At 42.0% G+C, this 21,494-nt stretch overlaps 1 protein-coding gene across 2 annotated transcripts; it reads left to right on the top strand.

Moving 5' to 3' along the window:
• IL15RA (interleukin 15 receptor subunit alpha) lies at positions 1,820-20,504 on the top strand. 2 transcript variants are annotated; one of them, XM_021384318.1, is made up of 5 exons: positions 1,820-2,515; positions 12,863-13,048; positions 13,262-13,369; positions 13,949-14,181; positions 16,936-20,504. In XM_021384318.1, the coding sequence occupies exons 1-5, from the start codon at positions 2,455-2,457 to the stop codon at positions 17,023-17,025; spliced, it is 678 nt and encodes a 225-aa protein (XP_021239993.1). In that variant the 5' UTR covers positions 1,820-2,454; the 3' UTR covers positions 17,026-20,504. The 2 variants fall into 2 exon arrangements, with proteins under 2 accessions (XP_021239993.1, XP_021239994.1); XM_021384319.1 differs by having other exon boundaries at positions 1,855-2,515; positions 13,949-14,185.

The following is a 21,494-nucleotide window of genomic DNA, read 5'->3' as shown; positions in this document are numbered from 1 at the left end:
GGTCTCTTCTCCTCCCAGCTCTCTGCTGAAAGAGAGCACTTCTTGAGCAGCCAAACCCTGGAGATCATTTTGAGAACACTCAACAGCCAGAGACACCAGCATCTTCTTTTGCCCCTCCACCTTCCTCGATGCTCAAGAAATTCCTACTTCCCTCTGTTATGATCCAGGTTTCATGGAATTAGAGAATCGTTTGAGTTGGAAAAGACCCTTAAAATCATCTAGCCCAGCTCCCCTGCAATGAACAGGTTTCCACCACTTCTGAGTTTTTTCAGCCAACTTCTGTTACGAATGATCTAAATTATAACACTGATTGTAATTTTTTCTTATAAAACTCTGTGTTTTTTCTGTCTAGATACCTCTCCTCTGTTCTCGCCCCCCCCTTTCTGTACCCAGCTCTGCTTTAGGGCACCTGAACACCTTTTGCTGGCAGAAGCTGTGCTGTTTTTTCCAGGAATCGCTCAGCACGCTGACCTATTTCATAAAGCTGACCTAGCTAATTGCTCTCACAAGCAGCAACCATTTTTCTGACCTTTAAAAGGCCTAAATGCTGAATTGTGGGTCTTTCTCATGCAAACTGTGCTTGTAGCAATTAGCCACCTGGGGTCACCTTTCCTTCCATCTGACTGTACACAGTGTGCTCTTGCTTGGAGAAAAACTCACCATTTCTAATAAAATCTTAGTGGCTATTATCCACCTACACTGAGATTTGCTGCTTGAAAGTAAATGGTTGCAGGAAAGTGCTCGCAGCTTACCTTCCAAAAAAGACCTTGGCCAGCAAGAGGAAAAATGTAGCTAGTGAAGAATCTGCATCTGCTGCCCTTCTCTCAGGGTTTGCACTCATTTACTGACCGCCAGAATTTAGAATAGCTGGGGGATGCAGACTGACACGAAGGGCTGCAGGAAGGTCCCCATCTTGCAAATTCAGGTTGGATTTTAGGAAAAAATTATTCTATGAAAGAGTGGTACGGCACTGGAACAGGCTGCCCAGGGAGGTGGTGGAATCACCATCCCTGGAGGCATTTGAGAAAAGGGCAGATGTGGCACTGAGGGACATGGTTAGTGGGCATGGTGAGGATGGGTCAGTGGTTGGACTAGCTGATCTTAGTGGTCTTTTCCAACCATAATGATTCTGTGAAGTAGCTATGAAATTCAGTATTTCAACCAGTCAAGAAACAGAAGAAACAATTGGAAGTGAACTCCCCTACCCCCAAAGAACACATAATGTGTCTAGTAGAGGAAGGACAAATTGTGAGAAAAAATCTGGGATTTGTCTCAATGCTGTTCACTAAAAATGTTATCCTAACCCAGATGACCCATATGCAGTTGTATATCTTTGAGCACCTTGGAAAAAGGTAATAAATTAGGACCTATGACTGTCAGACAGATGTTCAAAGACCAAATCTCTCCAGGTGGGCTTTGGTATGAGTGTTTCCTACTATCCTATTAAATATGGGAAATAATCTGGTGAAAGTGTCCTCACTACTGAAACAAAGGCAGTGAACACCTGTAGAGCATGGAGTCCCTGGTGAACAGATGTAAGTATTGCATTTCATAGGTTGTTGTATCCAAATCAGTGGGAAAAAAAACAAAAAACACAACAGTTTGAATCCATTTTTATGTAGTCTATCTCAACTAATTCTCAAGGTGCTAACTGATAATTATTTCTGTGGGAATAGCTGTAGAAAAACTACACAGAGATAAGGCACAATATTTCCTTCCTCATTTCCAATTTTCCATTTGTAGGAATCAGTTTTGCTGAATCTGAAACCTAGACAATTTATGAACAAGAGAAGCCATTTCCAAACCTGCCAACCTCATTCTTACAGGTTTTTTGGGGGTCAAATGTCCTTCCTTCAGAAGTTCAGCTGCCTCAGAGAAACTGCATACACCAAAACACAGATGAAATGGGGCTTTATTAGAAACAGACAGACTTCCAAAAAGCCAAATCAATATCCCTTGGGACTTTTTTCTTTGTAGGCAGAGCTCACAGCTTGTGTCAAATATCCACGGTCTTACACCAGACAGCTATGCTATGGTGATGATCCTTCTCAAACGCTTGTTCAGCCGCATGGTTGGAGTTGAGTGGCTGCACGAACCTGCTAATATTTTGCCCCTTCTACTGCCCTCAGCTGCAGGAACAGCTCTGGAGTCAGTAGCTCTGATGTGTCAAACCACTTCCTCCACACAACGGCACGCACTGCGACGCTGAGCATTAAGCTTGATTTCCTGGATAAAAGCTACTAATACCTGAAGAGAGAGCAGCTTTTAATCTTTCTTGCGGAGCCAGTCAGTGAAACAACCATTTGCTGACCACAGAGTCCTTGCTGTGCACACAGGGTAGTTCTAGGGCTAACCATGCAGTAGGTAGCTTGTAGGGTCAGCCAACACCAACCCATCGCTTCTCTGAATCTTCACCATCCTCGGCGTTACGGAGAAAAGATGTAAACAAGTCCCATGGAGCTCAAGTGCCTTTTGATGTGGCTCTTGCTTGGATCCATCATGGGAACAAGGGCAGGTAAATGACTATTTCTGCTTTTTGGGGAAGGAAAATATGATTTGCGTTTTTGTGGTGGCTGCTGGAGGATGTTCGCAACATCCTGACTCCTTTCAGGTAAGGAAAGATGTTAAGCACTTAAGGAATTTTTATTCTACGAAAATGAGAGGAATGGGTTTTGTGCCCACAAACCATCAGTCAGAGACGGTGCAGAGCAGCACAGGATATTTTTTGTCTGAGAAATGTGTGTATCCTCCAAACCATCACTGGAACAGTGGGCAGATCAAAGCAACCTTGGGCTTCTCAGGTAGCTTTTGAATTTGTTTTTCCATTTTGTACGTAACGTTGGGAAATATAAAAATAGACACTGAAATGTCATTGCTTCTGTAGGTAAAATTGTAGCCCTGCTATTAGCTAAAATGTGCCATCCAAGTTTGCTATAGGTACTAAAGATACCAAATATCCTTTCAGCCACAACTCCCAAACAGCAGTGCCTATAAAATATAAATAGAGGCAGCTAATTCATTCAGCACAGTTTTATACATGTATACATTATAAAACTGTTTATATTTGGCTTATTTACTGTGGCAGCTGAGTGCACTAAGAAATGGTCTGGTGACATATCAGAGTGTTTGCTTTTAAACTGCCTTATTCAGGAGGATGAAACTTAAATTCTCAGGATAAATGTGGAATTTCCTTTTGTATCTGCTGGTGATGCCTAGGTTCAGAGGTGTGAGCAGACACAGCCTAATGTAGGGTCTTGGATAAACTGATATTTTAACTGCTAATGGATCATCTCCAGCAGGGCTACATCTTTTACTAAGGTCAGGGCATCTCAGGGAAAGGTTGGGATGCTTATAACCAAACAGCTCTACCCATTAACGCAAAAGTACTTTGACAAACATTCTACCCTCAGCCTATTTCATTCTGGTTAAGTAATTTTGCCTGTAAAGGCTGAACCTTTTCCTTTGTGGGGTATTTTGTTTGCCACACGAAGTACCACTGCCCACGGCAGCTGTTTGAGTGCCGCATGTGAGAGCATCGCAGCGAGACTTTCAGCCAGAGATATGTAAATGGCTGGGATCGCTTCTGGGATGAGTCAGTTCCCTGTATCTTGCTTTCTGTATTACTGTGCCCAGGAGACATTGTGAGAGTTCTTGCTGACAAGACTCGTTTATCAGAAATCTTTCTGGGTTTTGGAAAAAAATGGTGAGGTGTTAAGTAGTTGCATTTCATGCAATTTTACATGATCTAGTTCTTTGATGAATAAATAAATGCATAGCGTTGCATTCTTCGCTGTACCTCTAAGCTTCTCTTCCCTCAGCTCCCTGAATTTATTTTGAATGTCTCTCCCAGTCCTCATACATAGTAATTTATATCTATATAAATTTATCCCTGCAAATAACACAAAAGGGGAGAAACACTGCCCTTTGTACCAGCTTAGGACTTCTTTTTATCATATAGATGCCTAAAGTACTGCGGTTGCAAGACCTGCTGCATTTACTCCTTATGGGGTTCAACAAGGAGAGTGTTTATTCCTTGTGGTGTTCAACAAGGAGACCTGGAAACAGACATAAGCAAAGAAGAAGGAAAGAAGCGAGGTCAAAGTGGTCAAAAAACAGCCATGTCTTTCTAATCCCAACACACACAATGCTATTCATATTATTTTGCCTTATTCTTTTCAGCTCTTCCCAATACGGCAAGTTCAGTTCAGTGAACAGATCTTGCCATAGTTGCTGTTTGCAAGAGTTTCTGTTAAAAAAAAAAAAAAGAACTATTGGGAATAAATACCATTAGGGGAAAAAGAAAATAAAATCTATTATTTTAAAGAACAGTTTCAGTGATGCGTCTCAAAGTGCTTTGCAGAGGGCAAAGTTCTCTGATATTTACAGGGGGAAACGAAGGATCGCTAATTTAAACTACGCCTTAGTGCTGAAGAAGAAAAGAGAAGTTTAGATTTTCTCCTGAAGGACATCACTTTTACCTCATTTACTCTGCACAGCAGCATTGCCTAGGAGCTGTAGGCATGGACAAGACCTATGCTAGGTGAGGGTCAAATAAAGATAAAAGCTGGACAGCGCTCCTGCGACCTTTCCATCTTGGTATTCATTTTACAGGAATACACTGAATATATTTGCAAGTCAAACCTGGAAGGGATTAAACCTCACAAAAGGAAGAATTTCATTCAACTGAATTTCATTCACACAAGATGGGTACCAGATCTCAGTCATTTAAATGAGAGGAATTTCTTTCCCATTATACTTGCATATTAGCGCTTGCTTCCATGGATTTGAAATGCAACGCAGAATAAATTAGAGTTGTCAACCACATACAAGTGCTTCTTCTAAGGTCAAATAGAGAGCAAATACGCTCATAGAACCTCCAGTTATAGTGATCCTTAGCAGCAAAGTGCCCACCATAGTGTTACAATCTAAAACAAATTTTTTAATTGTTAAAATTGGGATCTTGCTAAGGAAAAAACAATATTGTGGAGAGAAAGCCTGCAGTGTCTACTTCTGAGATAGAGAAATCTTCTGACATATGTCCCTGTATGTCCTTCACTTCCAGTTTGATCTTAAGGGTCTTTTACGACCTAAATGATGCCATGATTCTGTATGATTCTATGATTACCTTTTATCATGGTAAAAAGTCCACTCTTAAGCTACTGCTGGAAAGAAACTACCTTTGACTTTGCTCACTATAGCATCACTTGCTCCCTATAGTATCATGATTTTGGCACCACTGTTTTATTTACTGATGTCCAGCTGAGTACCTTTGTCTCTCCTGTTACATCAACTGCATCTTCAAATCCAAGCTTTTGGATGTTAACTACCTATATTTTCCATCTTCTGACCGTTATATCGAATCCTGGAACAATTTCCTAACCTGGTTTACTTACTCTTCTTTCCATCTCCTCCAATGCTTCTCCAAAATCACATTTCCAAAGTCCTCTCATGACTTTCTTTGCTCAAATCCCCATTCCTCATCCCAGAACTCTGTCATCTGCTGCTTTTTTTTTTTTTTGACGTTCTCCCTTTTTAAAGTGCAAACACTCAGAAAAAGGACGTATATCTTTATTGAGTTGGCAAAATGTTCCATGCATCACGAGGTCAGAAGAAGTGATCAATGCTGACAAATAATTTCCATCTCACTCTTGAGAGCTCTAGCAAAGACTTCAATGACCAGTTCTGTGCTAAGGTCATGAGTCAAATGAGATGAGTCCTAAATTCCAAAAGTCAGGATTCCCACCAGGCCTTTTGTCAGTGTTGTCCAAGACTGGGACACTTGCTGATCATCCAGTTCAATTATTTTCAGAGAGGACATTCTCCGTAGCCCTCCCAACCCAAAAAAAGAAAAGGCTGAGGAAGTTCCAGTCAAAGGAGTCTGAATGTCTGTCATTGCTTAAAAAGTCAAATTCCCTTCTCAGTAATGTGTTCTTCCATTAATATGGAAATACGTAAGAGCCAAGTGTTACTGAAACCACAGATTTAAGCAAAAAATTAGCTAAATCAATTTAAAAACCAAATGTCACATACCAAAACAAGGCTTTCACATACAATATTTTCAAAATCAGACACTATGTTCTCCTATCATTTTGTATACAGGGTTTTCCTCTAAAGATATTGAACTCTGTGACTTCACCACAGAATCAGGAAGGCTATGAACACAGAGAAAAAAAAAAAAGAACAGAATGAGAAAAATATTTCCCATTCTCCACTTCTTACACCTCCTATTCAGTGAGCTGTGTTTGAGCTAGTTTACCTACCATTCCCTTCCTTATGAAACACTCCCCCCCTTTCCTAACATTCCCTCTTTCAATTCCACATTTGCAGTGCAAGTCCCCTGCCCATCCCCTACCAGGTGTGAGATTTCATCTTCCTTAACTTCAGCCATCTGCATGTCTCCATCAAGATGGATGAGTAGACCCCCTTCCTAGCCAGAGGAGATAAAGAAATACTTTTAAGGTACAGTTAATCTACCAGATTGCAGATAAGAGTGTGATGAGTCATGTCCTGCAAGTCCCTTTCTAGTGACTACAGAGGGATTTGAAATATCTGCTATTTGTCTGCTGGGTGACACTCATTAGTTTATGCTTTAAAAAAGGCATGAGTCTATTTTAATGGGGATAGATGTGTTTATGGAAGAGGGGAGACAGATCACTGAATCGTGGAATCATTAAGGAATGATAGAATCGTTTGAGTTGGAAGGGACCCTTAAAGGTCATTTAGTCCAGCTCCTCTGCACTGAACATGGACATCCACAGCTAGATCAGGTTGCTCAGAGCCCTGTCCAGCCTGGCCTTGAATGTCTCCAGGGATGGGGCAACCACACCTCTCTGGGCTTCCTGTTCCAGTGCCTCACCACCCTTATCGTAAAACACTTTTTCCTTATCTTGTAAAAACTTCTTCCTAATTTTAATCTCCCCTCTTTAATTTGAAACCATTTCCCCTTGTCCTAACACAACAGATTCTCCTAATGAGCCTGTCCCCTTTCCTCTTACAGCCCCCTTCAGAGAGGCTGCTCTCAGGTCTCCCTGCAGCCTTCTCTTCTCCAGGCTGAACAGTCCCAGCTCTCTCAGCCTGCCCCCAACTCATAGTCCAACATATTTTATGGTGCCTTTTCAATAGAAACAAGTTCTAGAATAACACACTCGGCAGACACTCAATTCCCTGATCCTTTGAATAAAATAGGAATATTGAAGCCCATCTCCTGCCCTGTAGGGTTGGTGTCTTTCCCATTGCTGTTTATATGCAAACTTGTGCCTGGCAATTTCATCTACAGTGCATTTCTGACACTTAAACTGCAGAGTCATTACATACCAAGATGAATTCATAAAATAATCTGTGTTTAACCTACAGTAAAGACAACCAAAATCTCACAGGCAAATTATTGTGAACATCAGGTCTGCAGCTCAGCACCACAGCTTCCATCTATTGCCAGCTTACAAATCCACATAGACTTGGTTGACATTAATCAGATGGCAAAGAAGCAGGCAGAGCTACAGCTACCTTGTTATTGGACCCTTTGGGAAAAAGTTTTGAAGTTAGAAAAAGTTCATTACCATTTCAGTCCAGTTGCTGGTATCAATTCCTCCTGTTCACCCGTATCAGTTTCGTCTTCATGAGGTATGCTCTATTTAGAGAGCACAGAGTTTCAGACAGCATGAACCCCTTGGGCTGAATTAGCTTTTCAGGAACAGCTGGGGAAATCTCTTCATTTTGACATGGTTTGATTTCTGGGCATCTCTAGGGAAAGGCTCTCTTCATCTCTGAACTGGTAAGTGTGCGAGCTGCCTGGTTTCATCCCCTGCTCCTGGCCAGATCTTCAAACAGCCAGTTTCCTACTGATCCCTTCCTATCGCCTTTGTATTTGGGGGAAAAATGTCCTATGTCTGCAGCTTGCTGTTTTAACTCTACATCAGAATAATGTCAGTGCCGGTGACACAAAGTCACGTGACAGAGGAAATTCTGAGTTTAGGTTGCCATGGCGTGACTCATTGCCTGTGTTCACCTAATCACTAAAAATACCTGCTAGGAATTTCCCCATTCACTTATTTGGGACGGAAGGTGCTGTTCTGATGCCTTATCTAACACCACTTTGCCAGCTCAGACTTGGAAGAGAAAAACACAGGTGAACTTCAAAGATAATACTGCACATCTACTGTGAGCAAAGTAGGGTTGGTAGTTGGGTCAAATAGTAGTAGTTGGGTCAATAACATATTTAATTGGGAAATCTCAGGGAAGAAATACAAGCACTAAAGGAATTGATATGTGGTTTAGCTAATGGTTTTCTTTCCTCTGAGCCTACATAGGGGAGATTTAGATTGGATGTAAGAAAAAACAGATTTAGCTTTAGGTGGTTAATTTCTGGTTAAGGACCCAGTCTCACCCTGATGCATATGTTCCTTGCTTAATTACTGAATTACAGTGATTTAATTGTTAGGTATGCATCAGTCACCAACGGCAGTTAAGCTTAATCTAGCACATGGTGATAAACTTACAAAAGATGTGGCATGGCTTGTATGCCAAAACACAGACACATCAAGGAATTCTGCCTAGCACTGGCCTCCAGTAGCTCCTGTATAATATCTGAGAGCTCATGTGGGTGTCCCAGATGCCTTAAGATACCTGAAATGGCATTGGGGGATCTTTCCTTAAGTAGGAATAGCAGGAATCCACTTATCTTATGGCAGAGATGACAAGCAGTGGCTTGCAGGCCTTGGAAGAGTTAACAAACTTAAATCTGGGGAGCACACCAAAAGATGCCATGTTCTGCATTTTACATTTCACAGATATTGATCATCTGAATTTATAAGTCTCCATTCACTATATGATAGTGTTCAAAAACAGTTCCGAAATTTCCAGGAATGCTGTAGGCACCAAAAATCATAGAATCATAGAATCATAGAATCATTAAGTTTGGTGTAGAGACCACTAAGATCATCTAATCCAACCATCACCACATCACCACCATGCCCACTAAACCATGTCCCTCAGTGCCACATCTACCCTTAATCTATTGATATGGAGAGAAATTAGGAATAAAACAGTTAGATAGTACCTCTAAGTCATATGGCAGTTTTGGTGGGGAGATTAAAATGGTGAGGGGTGATGAAGCTTACAAGTGAAGGAAAGAGAGGATAGTGAATATCACGATTGAAGTAGAAGGAAATAAGTGTAAACAGCAACTTTGGAGATGGAGATGTGAAGGGTTTGCTGAAGGAAAGTCAGGAGTCAAAATCTCAAGAGGAGATCTGAAGGTGATGCGAGGACACTGAAACAAAGACCACTATTACTAGTGTCATGGGATCTTAGTAGCTTAGTGGTTTTTAAACTGATTATTGGCAGTAATGTAGCCCCAGAGCTGCTGTAGAATTATGTAGAAGTCAGAGGAAAGCTGGGCTGTGGAAAACTGGGCCACCAGAGGCTTTGAGGCAGACGTCTCCTGGGTGTGCTGGCCTTGTATAAGATCTATATTTTCTTATCACAAGAACACAAAGAAATTAACATTAATTGCCACCTAGGTGAAAAATTCAAAAAGTCAGAAATGTAGTCACGGAATAGATCTGCACTGCTATTCCCTAGTTCCCTAGCTTTTTTCCCATCTGCTGACTCACTGCAGGGATTTCGAGTCTTTTAGGGTCAAACCATACAGTTTTCTTGGGCACGAAGACTGACTGAGGTTCTGGGATGATGGTAGAGTTTTGTGTAGGCAATACAATCCAGATCTCACCCTGTCTCCTTCTCGGCACAGTTTTCCTACACTATCCTGGGATGCCTAATGCTATATGCAGACCTATATGCAATCACCTATAGCCTCTGCAGCTTTGGAAGATGCTTACTATACCTTCAAGAGAGTCTGAAGATGTAAATTAGTTTGAGCCTCTGAAGCTTCTAAATGTCAAAGCACTGGAAGCTCTTTTGGGTTTGGTGGCCAAACTGTAGTTTCCAATCTTAGATGGACTTCGCTGGGTATGTTGTCATTATCATGAATTAACATCACATCTACTGCCACAACTGCTGGAGTGCTGGATGATAGCTAGGGCTCATTTGGGTTAGGCATGTTGCCACTAATGGTCAGACACAGAAAATTCAGGATCCAAATACAAGACATTAAAAGTACAGAAGTAATAGTGATCAGCATGTCGGGAACATATTTATTCTTGAAAAACAGGTAAAAGACCACTTAAAGAAAAGCACCTTTGAATGCAGATAGGACACCTAAAGACAATGAAGAAGAATAATGGCAGCTGATGTCTTGACACAACCATACTCATGCAATGTTTCTCCCAGAGTGAGGACTGGTATAATAGTAAGCCTGAAAGCTGATCAATTCTGCATCAAACAATGGGAGAGGAGGTCAAACATGACAAGACCAATGGTTTTGAAAGGATATGATTGTTGGTAAGGAGAAGGCTCTCAAAAATGAGAGCAGAAGAAACGTTTAGATGTGGTACTAAGGGACAGGGTTTAGTGGGGTTATATTGGTAGTAGGTGAACATTTGGACTGGATAATCTTGGAGGTCTTTTCCAACTGCGATGGTTCTATGATTCTATGATTCAAAACATACAGTGTGACAGTGAAGAAGTGGAAGCCAACAGAGAGGAGCAAAGAGAAGCCCAGAATGGTCAAGGTAAGGCCTAGGAGAGTCATCTTTCTAAATTCTTTCTGGATCAGAAGCAGGAATGTGGTTGTAAAAGCCAAAGAAGATACGTCAGTGGCTTAGATGAGAAAAGGTGAGAACGTGAGTGACGTGGATGAAATGAAAAGTCTAGATCCTAGGAGTGCTGCATGAGATCCAGCTGAATCTTGTACCTGTTGATCCAAGAGCACAGCTCGACTGGAAATCAGGTTTTGCTCACTGCCACCCCTGTGCACCATTTATGCACAATCCTCATCTGATGCCTGCAACTTCAGAAGAAGCCTAAATTCATTTGATCATCGACTGAAACAACAGTTGCCCTTCATGATGAATAGGTTAGATGCTGTGGCTTTTCTTAAGAAGAGACTAAAGAGTTGTAGGTTTGGGTACCTTGTGTTGAGATTCAGATCTGCAGTCTGCTTCAAAGAGGCTTTTGAAGTCTTGAGGGAAACATGCTTTTAGCTTATAGGGAAAGTGAGAGTACGTGCTCTCAACTTGCTGCTCATCTGATAACTCTTTAATTTTAATCACCCTTGACAGTCTGTGGTAAACCGTGTGGTTAACTATTTCGAATGCCGTGTGCTTCACTTGAAGCCACAGTCTGATGTAGTTTGTGAGGTGAGTTCTTTGATAACACAAAGACACGGGGCCATTAAAATAGTCCTTGTGTGGCTTAGCTGTTAAGCCATTCACAGTGCCCTTCACTGTGGCCTTCTTTGAACTTTGTGACTTTTACCAAGTGGCAAGATAATGAAAAGCAAAAAGGGCAGAAAATATCGAAGTGAGAAAATGACGAGCGGCTCTAAAAGAGCTTTACAGGACTGGGCTTGGGGATCACTGGCTGGTTTGCCATTGGCATGGCTTTGTTTCAAGGAGAAGGCACTTCAGGAAGTCAAGGGCAGATGCCAAATGAACATCTATCAGGAACTGAAGGCCCTTTCACAGTCTTTCTTGCTAGTTCCAAGGTTGCATTAATTATGGCTGTAGAAAATGTGAAGACGGTGATTAAACATTTTACTCATAATAGCTGCTACTGTTATGGATAAGCTTAAGGGGTCAGAGATCATGAACGCAAAGATACAGAGTGGCTGCCCCAGTGCAGCCAGTATATTTTATTTTCAAATTTCTCAGCCTTCAGACCTTAAAAAAATCATTAAGTAGTGCCTTTATTATATTCTGGGTCTGCAGCTCAACTTTCAAGTGCACTGAAAATGATCTCAATTCATTCCAACTGATTGAGAAGTATATTTAGATGCAATTTGCTGATGACACAGCACTTAACATCCTTGTCTGGGGACAAGTTATATATAGGTTTGTAAACTTATTTCCCAGTAAGCTGCTTGTTGTTGTGTCCAGATAGAACTGAGCCTACTCCCCTTTTGTAGATGACTGCAAGTTTTAGTAACTTTTAATAAGTGTGGATAAACGCAAGTTTCATGTTACATAGTGGAGATTCCCAAGGAATTCTTCTGCACTTTGCACAAATCTATGCTTGTAAAATCAATCAAACCAGTCAAAGAGTCAAAGCTTCTCACATTCTTTTCATGCCATCCAGTTTCATCCCTTAGCCCTCCAACAACGGACCAGTCCTTTGCTAGGAGGAAGAGGGGGAGGAAGAAGGTGGGTTTGCACATTGACTCAGCTGACTCTGGGTTTACTTCCAGACCAACCAAATAGACCTGCAGACAGACCTGGATGTTCACAATACATGGTACCATCACCTCATGGTCATGCACCCAGGCTGCACTCGGGTGACTTCCAAACCTCCCATGAGGTCTGTTTCTTCTACAGGAGTGCTGTCCTGTTACAGAAGCAGCTCCAGGAGCTCTGTACTCGGAGAGCTCTTTCTAAGAAAATTTGCACAGGGGAGCCTTTGCCCACCTAACTTCAATGCCACAGCCCCATAGGATCCCAGACATAAATGCGGTAATGCAGAACTCACTCTGGTTGACAACCTGAACTGCGTTTCACCCAGATGATTTTCTTGACAAGCTGAATTCAATTTCCCGTGGCCAGCTCAGGTGAATACCTCCAAAACCCTTTCTTCTAACCTCTATAACTTCAACCCTCTTATTGGGAGCAGAATTACACCCAGATACTTAACTGAGCACAATCTGGCATTGATAATGATAATGATGATAATGTCAGAAAGACACTGGAAGCCTTCGGTGAGTAAGGTGGATGCACAGGCTGCTCTGATTCACAGGTTTTCTGATTGATTGCAGAAAAATGTCCATCTCTTCCGAGTAATGAATTTGCTGATGTGGCTGCTGAAACATATCCACTGAAGACCAAACTGCGTTATGTATGTGACAGTGGCTACAAGAGAAGAAGTGGGAACTCCTTGACAATTCGGTGTCAGAATATATCAGGGACTGCTTCTTGGGTCTACGATGAACTTGTATGTATTGGTAAGCCATTACCAACTTTTTTGGCACTTGTGGCATTTTCCCAAAGAGTAGTGCAAGATGTATCAGAGCACTGCTGTAACAAATGATCTTCTGTGCTTATCTTTGCAAATTAAAACTTACAGCAAGCCTGTTCTGCCTGTAAAAGCTTGATTGCTCAGGCTTAGCTCTGCTCTTTGTCCTGCTGTCATTCAGTAAATGTATCTTCTCTCACAGCTGAGAAACCTTCGTTCTCAAGGAACCAAACAGCTAAGTTAAATTCTACACCAGAGCCAGCAAGAGAAACCCAGAGCTCAGCACCCTCAAAGCAAGAAAAAATTTCAAGTAAGTTAGAGCCTAATCAGTACTGTAACACTTCTCCCATTGATTTCCATGGAGGCAGTATAGGAGTGATAACGAGCAATTTTTAATTATTTTGATAGTCAGAGAGAATACATTTGCTATAATACCTGCTTGTCTGAGCAAATGAAAATGCGTAAGCAAATGATTTCTTTAGATGTTCACGAGGTAGGAAAGCTTGGTATATCTTACTTGCCTGCATTTTGTATGAATACAAATCACATTGTTTCTTCCCAGGTAACAGTGATAGGATGAGAGGTAATGGCCTTAAATTGCACCAGGGGAGGTTCAGGTTGGATATTAGGAAAAATTTATCCTCAGAAAGAGTGGTGAGGCACTGGAACAGGCTGCCCAGGGAGGTAGTGGAGTCACCATCCCTGGAGGTGTTGAAGAAAAGGGGAAATGTGGCACTGAGGGACGTGGTTTTGTGGGCATGGTGGGGATGGGTTGATGGTTGGACTGGATGAGCTTAGCAGTCATTTCCAACCTTAATGATTCTATGATTCTATGAAAAACAGAAGCAGTAGGTCAAATCTAACCATGTGCTGCCTTGTGAATTCCCAGGTTTCTGTGGTATGCCCAAAACTGTCCCACATACCTCTCTAAGCGCACAACAGCAATATTCGGTGGGGCAAGTATTACATTTCAAATGCCCGACTGGCTACAATAAGCAACTTCCTGAATCTGGCACCATCACGTGCAAGAATGTGAACGGAATAATCAAGTGGATGCCCCTTGATACGCCATGTACCAATGACAGCAGCCCTATAAACAAGCAGCTGTCACATCTTATTGAGGCAGGTAAGATTTTTGCTTTGGCATCACAGCAGTGTTATGACCTGTTCACAGAGGGTCCACACCCTGCCAACACAGGAACAACCTAAGAAACAACCTGCTCAGGGTTCAGGATGGAGAGATCAGTGACCACAGGACTCTGACAGTGATGGAAATGATGCCCATGGGGAGGACACAGCTATATCCTACTTGCTCTTGGGAGCTTTCATACTAAAAAGGAAGAAGAACTGGGGAGCAGATGGACAAAAATAGTAGAATAAGCTTTAATCTTTTCTCCTTGCTCCTGACGGATGAGGCCATCTAGCCTCACTTCAAACTCCAAAAGTAGTATCGAAGCATTTCTCACAATTAATAGTTTTAGATGAATCATACAACAGAAAGACTTATGTCTTCCCAGTGACTACAACAGAGCCCAGATGATTACCTCAGAGGCCGCATCTACATAATGACAGTGAGAGACATGGCCATGCAGTGGAGCAGGGACATTTGGACAGGGTCCTTTGCCTGCAGAATGACCTCTTTGCCTCACTGCTGCTCTGACTATAGGAACGAATCACCTTACTCACTGGGCACACTGGTTCAGCATTATACCAAGAATGTCACTCCTTTTTTATAGATCTGGCTGTTTCCCGGTGCTACCTAGTTAATAGTGTTTCAAATATGGTAGTCACAAATTGTTTCTTGGTCTTTACTCCTCTTTCAGGTCATTTCCTTCCATTCATAATTCCCCTTAATGCTATCAGGATGAAGGAACTTCTTGCTACAGTGGAAATAATCCATCAACACGCCAGTCCTAGAACAGGATACAACCTCTTGAAAAGTCAGAGATTATAAAATTTGAAGCTTTATAATTAGGATTATGGAAAACAAATGTCTGGATGATGACAGGGGCCATGTGGGCCTTTAAATCCTTTAATTCAACAGAACAATAATTTCATTTTCCTGCAAAAGCACACTCAAGCCTGAACAAGATCACTTTTTTCAGTGAGTGCACCAAAAATGTATTACCCAAAAGGAACAGGCTGCCCAAGGAGGTGGTGAAGTCACCACCCATGGAGGTGTTCAACAAAAGGGTCGATATGGCATTGAGGGATATGGTTTAGTGGGTGTGGTGGGGATGGATTGACGGCTGGACTGGATGACCTTAGTGTTTTTTTTCAAACTTAATGATCCTATGGTTCTACGGTTTTATGATATTTTCCCCTTTGTTACGACGTAATGGTTTTAGTGGTGCTAGATAAGGCACATTCTCTCCTTTCTCTGTTGTTTCCTCAGCAATGAACACAAAAGTATTTATCCAATCTTAAAAGACCTTCCTTATTAGAAGGTAAAAAAACTTCCAATACCTCATGCTGGTGTATGAGAGATCTGAACTTCCTTTTCAGGATAAGGGAGAAATTCAGTGGATTTCTAGCTCTGGTTTCCATTTCTGGGGAAAAAGAGATCCTTTTTGAAGCCACATTTCCAAATTCTTGCTTGGCACTTTGACAGTCATCCTTCCCAGCCTCATGTGAAATAGTGATCTTAGCTGGATCCTATTCCCTGGAAGATACAGCCACCTCATGCCCACCCCTGGCACATATCAGATCAGCAGATGTGTTTCTGTCCAGGCTGACAACGTCTATCGATGGCCAGGAAACAAACATGATGATTTTTAAGTGTGCTGTGCAGAGGCAGACCTGTCACACCTAACCCGACTTTGCCCTCATCACTACCTTGATGCTGGAATGAGCTGTCTCTTCACCAGAAGAGAAAATCAATATAAAATCAAGATTTTCTCTGTCTTTGTATGTTCAACTCATCCATCCTTTTCCTCATCACTGATATGGCCACTGACAAGTATGCCATTTTGTTAATTGGGCTCAGACTTCACCTCAGCCCCTCTGAGCAGTTACTTTGCCTTTGAATTTGCTCTTCTATCAAAGAGATCCATCTCTGTTCTAAGAGCTAATAAGTGTACTGCAAGTCACATCCATGCCCAGGTGAAAAGTCAGTAAAGACAGTACAGACTGTTTAAGCACTTCAGCTTTTTATGAAGTGGTTCTCAAAGGCATATAGGGGGTGTAAAAGAAAACAAATCACGCAAAAATCTGTTTTTTAAATGAAGTAATTTTCAAATTCTTCCTCTGAAACTTCATGTGAATTCAGTGCATATCTTCCACTGAAGAAAGGGAGGAAAATGTAAATATTTAAATGATGTGTTTCTTACACATTTCCAAAGGGCTGAAAGAGGACGGGAAAATAAAATATTTGCTCACAGCTAAAACCGATGCATTTAGATCAGTCTGAAATGATTTTCTCCTCCCCCTTCCCCAACTCCCATTCAATCATTAGCTGCTAAAATAGAAATCAGCTCTTACCATGCATATGCTCAAGACTTCGTACAAGGGCTCTTGATTCCAGCTGGAGTCTGCTGGCAGCCGTAGCGCACATAATAATGAGGAGGAATAATGTAGTGCGATAAAGGAAGGGAAGGAAGGATGTTGCTAACTATGCCAGAGGCTGCAACACCAGGATCTCCTCGTTATTTTGGCCTGGCCATGGTTGCTCTCTTGTTTCCCAGGTCCTCTCTGGCTGGACCTGCTTGCTCCCAGGAGCAAAGCGATGGGGCCATGCGGGGGAATTATTATCTCTGGGCATAGGGACAGGATAAGCTGCTCTTCTGTTTCTCCCAGTTGGAGTAACTGCAGTAATCCCTGTGGAGCATTGCAGATAACTCCAGGTGCTGATTTTGTGCTGATTTTGTATTTTTACAGTCATCTTTTTCATTCTGCTTCTCCATTCTGCTGTCTTTGTGTGACTCACCGAGCAGAGACGGTAAATGGGAAGGAACCAGGAAAATGTGAGATCTAAAAACATCCCTGGAAGAGCTCTCAGACCGGATCTACCACTTCATTATTGCGCTGCTTGGATTTCTGAATACCTTCTCTGGTATCGGATAAATGACCCTGGATTTTAGGTTGTCTTGTTCAGCTGTTAAATACTGGTACAAGAAAAGGAGGAATCGGATCTTCTGAAATCAAAAAGTGTGCATAAAACTGCTTTGCCTCAGCCATTGTGGAACCGAGAATGACAGTTCAAATAACGGGTGGAAAATGAATCCTGTGAGGAAATTAAGGTTAATTATGCAAATGTGTTGGTTTCAGATAGATTGCGCAATCAGTCTTTTTCTCTCTGGCTGATCTGTGGGAAGTCTGATGGAGCATCTGCCACCACCACCACGTAGTTCTTTGTCCTTCATCCCCCTGATTTCTCAGGCGTGCCATGACAACTTTGTACTGCAGACTTATTTTAGTCTGGCCTCCTCTCTGTTTCTATTACTACACTGAGATGTAACTTGTCCTCGTTCAGAGGCTCCTCCGCCTACGTAATCTGAAGCGTCCCTATTTCACACTTGGAAGTTCTCCTTTTCTCCTCTTTCTTTGCGAATGCTCATTCCAGTTTCTCCTCTTGTTCTTTGCTAATTACTAATGGGCTCTGCTTCTCTGCTGAATGGGGACTTTTCTCTACAAGGCGGAGGGAATCATAGAATAGAATCATAGAGTAGTTTGGGTTGGAAGGGACCTCAAAGATCATCTAGTTCCACCCCCCCTGACACAGGAAAGAACTTTGTGAAGCCATCAGCAGTGTTTTTAACAGTGCTTTTAGCCAGTTTGTGATAGGATAAAGCCATAGGAAGTGTAGACAATGCTCTGAAACTTGTTTTAGTGAACACGGCCTACTGTGCTACAGATTGCCTGGGCCATTATGAGGTTTCTGAGAAAACGATATGTGAAAAATTGTCAATAATTATCTATATCTCCCTGACCCTCTGGTGGGACAAGGGCTGAAATAACCAATCCCAGATGAAGCAGTAACTGAGGTCCTAAGTGGTGTCTTCTGCAGAAATTGATGACTGATTGCTCAGGTTGCCCAAAGATCTGGTGGATGTCCCATCTCTGGAGACATTCAAGGTCAGGCTGGATGGGGATCTGAGCAACCTGATGTAGCTAGAGGTGTCCCTGTTCACTGCAGGGCAGTTGGACTAGATGATCTTTAAGAGTCCCTTCCAACCCAAATGATTCTATGATTCTATGACTCTATGATTCTATAATTCTATCAGCTCTTCCAGTAAGCACAGAAGAGACCACAGAAAACCTGAGTCTTCCCAGCTGTAGTAAAGCCTTTCCCACCCATGGTGATGACTTCTCAGGGAACTGTGGCATTGAGATTTAAGCTAGTGGAACCAATGCCTTGCTACTGAACAACCAGATTGCACCAGTGACTCCAAGACCAGCAGGACCAAATGAACAGGAGGCCTGGAGACTCACAGCCAATGTGAGAAGGAGGCATTAAATACTACAGCCTAATTCTTAGGGGAGGAGAGTGACTTTCCATCTGCAGAGGACAGATGGAGGGAATGCACCTCATCGCTGAGATGAGGAAAGAGCCCTGCCTGAAGCTGCTTCACAGAAACACTTCTACAGTGTGGAAAATGTATTCCTGACATAACAGCAACCTCACATAAGTGACCAGGTGGACAAATGTACTGCTCACCCAAGCACATTAGATGGTAGCACTGTCCCTACAGACCACACATCACTTTCTCCACAAAGAGATGCTGGAAGCCTGATTTCACCCAGGCTATGCTATGCTTTGCTATGCTATCCTATGCTATTCTATTCCATTCTATTCCTTTCCATTCCATCTCATTCCATTCCATCCCATTCCATTCCAATATTGCTCCAGCTCAGAGAAGGCACAAGATTAATTTGGCAGTTCCTTTTATACCTGCAAAGCATAAAAAGCCTAGTGCAAAGGCATCCGAGGACAGATTCAAGCATGACTTCAGCACATGCAATATTTGATATATACTTACATTATTGGGAATTTGTGAGGTTTGAATAGATTTCTGCCTCTCTTTACATATATTATTCCCGATATGATAGAGTTCATCTGAGAAAATGTAAACAACATCTGAGACAGATAGTGGGAAGGAACAAGTCCCTTAGAGGAACATGTTCATCTCTCCCTATTGCCTATTTATATGTGTATGCCTGTAGTTATTTATTTATGTCTTATATATCTACATATACATATACTACATATATACACACATGCATATGTAACTCTACATCTATGTGTACATAGCTGTACATATAGATATACACTTGTATACCTAGATGTAGACCAAATCCCTCAGTGTCTAAAGGCACTTATTTCTCTTCATTGACTCCGGATGATGCCCAAATTAACCAGATTACCTGTAGATGCTTACATGGAATGTCAAAAAACAAACAGGATTAATCCCTTGTAATTCAGTAGGCATGACATGTTAGTTTAGTTTTCTATTTTGTAATAGAGTGCGTGTCATTACTTTACTGAGTTGTATTCCTGTTGAGTTATTCTCACTCCACAGCTTTGATATTTATACTTTCCACAGCTTTTCTTTATTCCTGTTGGAACAGGGCTAATTTGTAATATGCATCTTTATAAAGATGGTTATATGATGGTCTATTACACACTGATATATTGTATGGGAGGAAACAGCAATCTGTATTTATGCAATAGATGATAGGTTTTCAAACCTGCCAGCTGCTCTGAAGTGTGCAAGCAGTGGTACTGAGCTCTTCCGCTTCATTTGTTTAATGCACATTAGCTACTGTTAACATAACTCCATTAAGCGCTGCAATTAGGTTGGCATGACTTGTCCCACTCACAGCAGTTGATTGGAGAAGGCTAATATTTTACCTGCTTCTAGCATGTACATTTTTAGACAGTTAGGCAGATAACAAGTCATGTCTGCCATTGCTCTGATGACTTATTCTACTTTCCCTAGCCAGGTTGGTTCATGGGCTCTCTCTCCATATTTTGTCTTTGTTTCTTGGCAGTCGAGGGAGACACACTGCTGGTACGAGACCTGTAAGCAATACATACTGGAGAAATATTATAGGATTCAATTTTCTTAGCTATTAACGCCTACATAGGGTCAGAACCCAGGTGATCTCCAGCACGGGAGCTGTATATGTACTTTATCAGAAAGCTGTAAGTCTCAGACCACCTGCACTTCACCTCCTAGTTGGGCTTGTTGGCCCCCTGGGGAAATGTTTGTGTTGGAGGCTCGATCCTTCAACACGACGCACAGAGGGTATGGAAATCAACAGGATGCAGCCTGGAAGCAAAACTCCACCTCTGAAGGAGGCTGTGGCCAAATGGGGACCGTCATTGTCCTGCTTTCTCCATGGCCACTCATCTGTTTTACGTGAGGTGTGGCGTTTGAGACTTTTATTTTGTAAACTTTGATTTTCTCAGCACGGAATGATCAATAAACTATAACAATAAATTATTCTGGATGTTTGAATGCAGCTTGTCCTCCTTGTTACGTCTACCAGCCTCCATGATTCTCTGATTCTGTAATTCTGTGTGAGCTAAACTTTGAAAAATCCAAGATTTGTTCTCCATTATTCTGCTGGCAGCTGTAGTGCACATAATAACGAGGAGGAATAATGTAGTGTGATAAAGGAAGGGAAGGAAGGGTATTGCAAACTATGCCAGAGGCTGCAGCTTCAAGATCTCCTGGTTATTTGGCCATGGTTGCTCTCTTGTTTTGTCTTCTCTCTATTACTTTTAATGAAAAGTATAAAAAAATCAGGAACATGATATAAACAAGAAGGTTTATTCTACAGGCCTGTCTAAAGCTCACAGATGTACTAGTACACCTAACCTTTAAAACGCAGGAGGAAACTAAAAAGTTCTGCACAGGAGGATCTCTGACAACAATAACTCCAACACAGACAATGTGAACGATGAGTAGATTTGTACAGCCTAGAGGCACTGAAGCTCCCCAGCCCTCACACAATGGGTGAAGATGCATAAACTCCTATTTCATATATAGATTCAGGTGTCAGAAAACTTGGTTTTCCTGAAGTCTGCAGCAAAAAGTAATCTTGCACATTGAACTATGCCATTGCACATGCCTTCACATAGATTATGATTTTACTAGATGATCTCAGAGGTCTCTTCCAACCTTAATGATTCTATGACTCTAAAGGGTGCTCAGACAGTGGCTCAGCGGAAACACCCCCAGTTTGATCTGGTTGCCTAAACACAGAAATACGCTGGGATCTGATACACTCAGGGTTGTCAGAGACATCCACACAGGGATGGATGCCACAGCACAGGATCCATCAGAGGTCCTGCACTGATAGCTGGAAGCCAAGCAGCGCAACTCAGCCCATCCTGCAGAATTACTCCACACATGGATGCCTACTTTAAGATGCCCAAGCAGTGAGCTGAGTCCCAGCCCCAGAAGTCACTGAGACTTTCAGAATGTGTC

This window comes from Numida meleagris, chromosome 1 (genome assembly GCF_002078875.1).
Source record: "Numida meleagris isolate 19003 breed g44 Domestic line chromosome 1, NumMel1.0, whole genome shotgun sequence".
NCBI lineage: Eukaryota > Metazoa > Chordata > Aves > Galliformes > Numididae > Numida > Numida meleagris.
This window is presented reverse-complemented; position numbering and strand designations above follow the sequence as displayed.